Genomic DNA, 5,074 nt, shown 5'->3' on the forward strand with positions numbered 1-5,074 from the left:
CCTACACCTTCCTACAAATATCATTGCTTTGTATATGATGAGAATTGTCCCTGAATAGGGCACATGGGTCAAGTATGAGAGGTCCAAATCTATTTCTGATGAAGGCATGTCTCTCTGTCTTTAAACTGGGTGACTTAGTAGTAGAAATAGAGATTATTTTTGTGCCAGGGGAACTGTGGTGCACGCCACACATGGTAGATGAACATTTATTATGGTTGATTTTGTATGGCCAAATAATTGAACTGCTCAAGACAACATTCATAAATGTAATAGAAGCGGTAAAGGGAGAAAGCGGTAGTGATAAGGTTTGGTAAAGTATATGCTGAATTGCATAAACTTAGTCGGGTGTATTATGGTGCATTGACAATTATGACATATGGAGAGGGTTGTTAACAATGTCATATTGCATGTACCAGACGTGTAAACCATGGCAAACCATAAGGCCTCTCAAAAGGTGATGCCTTCTTTAAATCTGCTAAAAATAAATTAAGATGTATTACTGCTACATTTAAGTCCATGCAAGTAGGTAACCAAACTAAAACTCCTCTTAATGGAAGTGTCATGGAAATCTAGACGATAGGAAGCGTCTGGATACACATTGAGAGATGGTATTATAAAGAGTAATGATGATTTTTGAAAAACTACGTTTGAAATTGAATTAACATGGTTTGCCAAGGGATGAGAAGTTTAAACATGCATCTTAAATGGACATATTTTATTATTGAGAGAGATAGAGAGATAATCTCACCACTAGCGCTAATTATACCCCAAAAGGAAAAGAGTTCTCTATAGGTGGCTGAATTAGGCAACAATGCATGAAATGAAAATGTTGAAGGTCCACCAATTGCTTCACCGATATTTGAGAATGCAAAAAGAGCAGTTGAGGCATTATCAAGTCTTGAGATTGAGACCTTTTCTTAACCAAGAGTTAGAGAGAAAGAGAGATCAAAAGGAATCGTCAGAGAATTGAGAACAATGAAGAGTATCAATTCTGGGTAAGAAAGAGTGATGCAAGAGGTGCAAGGAAACCAAGGGAGAGACAAGCAAGACTAGAAATAAAATATGTAAGAAGATAAAAAATGCAACTGAGAGTGATAGTGAAGAAAGTAAAAAGGAAAAAGTTGTTGTAAATGAAAATGAAAGGAAGCAACCGTTAAATCATCAATTGATCTAGAAGAGGCAGCACGAAAGATATAAAGGAAGAAGCGTGTTAAAAACATGATTTACCGATGTTATCTAGCAGGGAATAGGATGCCTAGGATTGTTTACTCATACCGTGTCATAACCCCTAAATGTGGATTCTAATTATGAGGAAATCCTTGGTTTAGATGTTGATGGTAATCCAGTTGTAGGGGAATAGAGAAAGAGTAATATGGAAGAAGATGATGAGGAGACATAAGAATACAATAAGGAAGTAAGGTTATGGTACTGTGGCTTCTTCGAAAAGAGAAATTGGCTATGACTTTTACTACGAGGATGATGAATTCAGCATTGGCAGTGATGGTGACCAATAGTGATCACCTGAAAAGCATTGGAAGAACCTCTGGAGGAGTAATTGTGGAGATTAAGTTCGTATAGATTTCTTGTGCTGCTTCGTGAAAAATTACAGGGGTTCCGGTGGTGCTTATTGTTGTTGAACTTGGCGGAGGTAATTAGTCATTCATTTTCCATCATCTTTTGGAACTGAGTGTGGGTTTTTGAAGTTTTTTTGGGTTTGTTGAAAAAGATGAGCAGCAGAATACTGATTTGGAAGTTGATGGTAACGGTCAGTCGGAAGTTAATGAGTAGTAGAAGTGTTTATGATGGTTATGATGTAAATATGGGTTTGCTTTGTGTTTGTTTGATCCACATTTTTTGTATTTTGGTTAGTTTTTCTATGGATGTTGAACTTAGGTATCAAATTAGCAATTGGAATTGAAATAAGTGTTCTGATGTTTTTCTTGGACTGAACTGGATGTAAGAAGAAGTGTTTTGTTAATGAATTTATAGTTATTGTTGCTAAGAATTCTTTGATGTTTGATTTTGAAAATATTGAAAACTTGGATGATTGGGTTTGTAAATCTGTTAAATAATTGAGAAATAGGGTTAACAAGCTGCTGATTAAACTGTTAATGAACTGAATTTGAGAAGGATTCATAGAAACTACCGATTCAAAAGATGATGAACTGAAACTTGCTTACGTCATGATGACGGAGTAGAGTGTTTCTAATTAAATTTGATTTTTTTTATTTATTTACTGTTAGTGAAAAGCGTCTTTAGGAAAGCTAATTGGATTCACTGGTGACATCCACAAATTTGAGTAAAGTCTGAAGACTAGATTGAGATATCTATTATACAGCCAAATAAACCAAATTACAACCCATTTTTATATCTCCTGCATCTGCACGACATGGTTGCAGAAATTGGTGCCACGGAGTATAAGTTATTGATGCATATAACTCCACAAGAATGGGCTTTAATCAAAAATAAACTTTTGCTTCAAAATGAAGCATGTGGACTTTCGGATTACAACTCTACGACATAATAACACAGCTAGCACTTATGAAACTCGAAAGAATCTAGTACTCTTTCTTGGCATAGAGGTTTGGATCAGATAACCTTGGCAACGGGATTGCAGTTAACGGGGTACTTGTCTTCAAAACAATACCAAATTTCTCTGAAAGATCAAACTCTGCACCTTCTGGCATTCTCCATTCAAATGAGTGCAAAAAAGAAGCTAATGCATAAGGAACGATCCTTTCCACTAAAGGAACACCTATACATCTCCTCCTTCCAGAACCAAATGGAATATATCGGAAATCCGTCCCAATAAAATCGAACTTGCTAGTTGTTTGCAAGAACCTCTCTGGATGGAATTCTAATGGATCATCCCAATATTTGGGGTCTCTTTGGATTGCCCATGTATTCATAAGAACTTGAGCTCCTTTAGGGATCACATAACCTCCCACGTTACACGTTGAACTTGGACACCTAGAAACCAATAGCGGTACTCCGGGATGCAAGCGATATGTTTCTTTTATGATTGCATCCAAATAAGGTAAATTGGGTATATGAGATTCTTCTACAATGTTGTTTTTCCCTACAACATTTTCCAACTCTTCTAAGGCTCTTTTCATGATCTTGGGTTCTTTTATCAACTCGGCCATCGCCCATTCTACCGCCCCTCCTGCTGTATCTGTGCCTCCGACCACCAAATTCTGTCCAAAATTTTTAGATCCTATTAGTCATAAAATAAAATTTTTAAACAAGAGCAGAGGACGAAACGCATGAAAGTAAAGACAGAAAATAAATACCATGAACAAGGCCTTGAGGTTGGTAAAGGTAAAAGGAACTTTGGAATCTCCTTGGTCTTGAAGTTGTTGAAAGACTTGTAAGAAATCCTTGACTTTGTTCTCCTTACCATCTTGATCTCCATTTAGTTTTATCTCCTGATCAAGTTTCATCCTCTTATCAATCATGGATTCGAAGAACGGGTCTAACCACGAAATTAGCTCTTTCAGACGTCGTTCTACACCTTGAAGATCAAACCTCGCTAGAACAGGAAGAAAATCAGAAATATTGGTTCTCCCTAAATAATCCAAGACTTCTTCGGCTCGTTTCCGAAATTCCAAGCCAATTTTAATCTTCTCTTCATTATTAAATGTACCGCCCCACATCATGTTCGTTATCACATTAAGCATTATGAGAAACATCTCGTCTCTTATGTTTACCGGAGTGTTAACCTTCGCGTACAAACTTCTGACTCATTTTCTAACTTCCTGCTGGCGAAGAGTTGAGAATGAATCGAGAGCGTTTTTACTCAGAATCTCTCGAACGCACAAGGCACGTACGTTGCGCAAGTGTGGACCGTAGTTAGCAAATACCATGTCTGAACCATTATAGCTGATGGTCTTTCCTGCTACTGTAGGAGCCCGGTTTGCAAATGTGGAGTCGAGTTCTTTCATGACAACCGCTGCTAATTCTGGTGAACCCAAAACAATGAGAAGCCTGCTGCCTAATTTGAGCTTAAATATGGGTCCATATTTGTTGGTTAATTTGGCAAAGTACTTGTGTAACTCCGGATCAATGAATGGGATGTTTCCGACTATAGGTAACCCTGGAGGACCAGGTGGTAACTTATGAACTTGCTTCTTGTAAACCCAGATGTACCACGAAATCGCGACTACGACGGCCGCAGATATAAGAACTGCTGGAGTGAGTTCGCTGTGTTGAATCTTGGCTTCCCACAACCCTGACAATGCCTCCATTCCTGGATTATTGAGAACACTTTTTCTTTTTTTTTTGAATAAAAAACGATAAGCCCTGAGAAGTACTTGCGTACTTGATGAAGAATGGAAACTGTTGATTGCACCTGTAAATAATGATTGATTGTACTGGTACTAGATCTGAACTATCTAGATATAGTGACCTCATAAATTGTCTGCCACTGAAAAAAAATATGGAAGGCGCTTCCTTTTATCACCAACAGAAAGACAAAAATGACTTATTAGATAGAGACGTTAAGATGAGGTGTAAGTTTTGAATAAAATACGAACTTTAATTCGAGTGGCGGATGAGTCCTGGTTCAAGATAATTAATACACACCACATGTGTCAAATTGTATGTTTTTTTACAAAGTAAAAATAAAAATAATAATAATAAAGAAAGAAAGAAAGAAAATTGAAATGTCTTTTATTTATTTGGGATATTTGTGTTTCCTCCCCTGACAAAGATTATAATTTGAATTACCACCTCTATAGAGATTAAATTAGCAAAACCTCCTCTAATTATATATTCCGTCCAAAACTAATTATCTGAGTCAGGTGGATTAAAATACACATGTGGTGCTTAGTTGTCAGAAACACCCTTATCTTCTCGATTTCCGTCCGTCATCTTCTTTATTTCTGAAAAAAGAAAAGAAAAATACAATTACTTTCTTCCCCTCCTCGTCTTCTTTCTTTTTATCTCCGTCGTCGTACCCATGTTACTGTACAATCCCTTGCTGTTTGGATTTGTAATTCCTTAGTCAAGATGCTAATGGGAAGATTTTGAGGAGAAACCTGTAGGCCTGTTTTGTTGCGTGTTTGCATCTGGT

The 5,074-nt window shown here is 37.1% G+C and overlaps 1 protein-coding gene across 1 annotated transcript; it reads right to left on the reverse strand.

Moving 5' to 3' along the window:
* Nucleotides 1-2,558: 2,558 nt before the first annotated feature.
* Nucleotides 2,559-4,285, reverse strand: LOC113272394 (flavonoid 3',5'-hydroxylase 1-like). The gene is made up of 2 exons (XM_026522237.1): nucleotides 3,294-4,285; nucleotides 2,559-3,197 (listed from the first exon to the last, which is right to left on the reverse strand). Exons 1-2 carry the CDS (start codon nucleotides 3,690-3,692, stop codon nucleotides 2,559-2,561), a joined length of 1,038 nt encoding a protein of 345 aa, XP_026378022.1. The 5' UTR covers nucleotides 3,693-4,285.
* Nucleotides 4,286-5,074: the final 789 nt, after the last annotated feature.

The sequence above is a fragment of the Papaver somniferum genome, chromosome 4, assembly GCF_003573695.1.
Source record: "Papaver somniferum cultivar HN1 chromosome 4, ASM357369v1, whole genome shotgun sequence".
In the NCBI taxonomy this organism is placed as follows: Eukaryota; Viridiplantae; Streptophyta; class Magnoliopsida; order Ranunculales; family Papaveraceae; genus Papaver; species Papaver somniferum.

Coding starts and splice junctions, on each gene's coding strand:
- LOC113272394 (XM_026522237.1), bottom strand. CDS start 3,692: ATGTTTCTCATAATGCTTAATGTGATAACGAACATGATGTGGGGCGGT. Junction 3,198..3,293: donor ACCTCAAGGCCTTGTTCATG/GTATTTATTTTC, acceptor AATTTTGGACAG/AATTTGGTGGTCGGAGGCAC.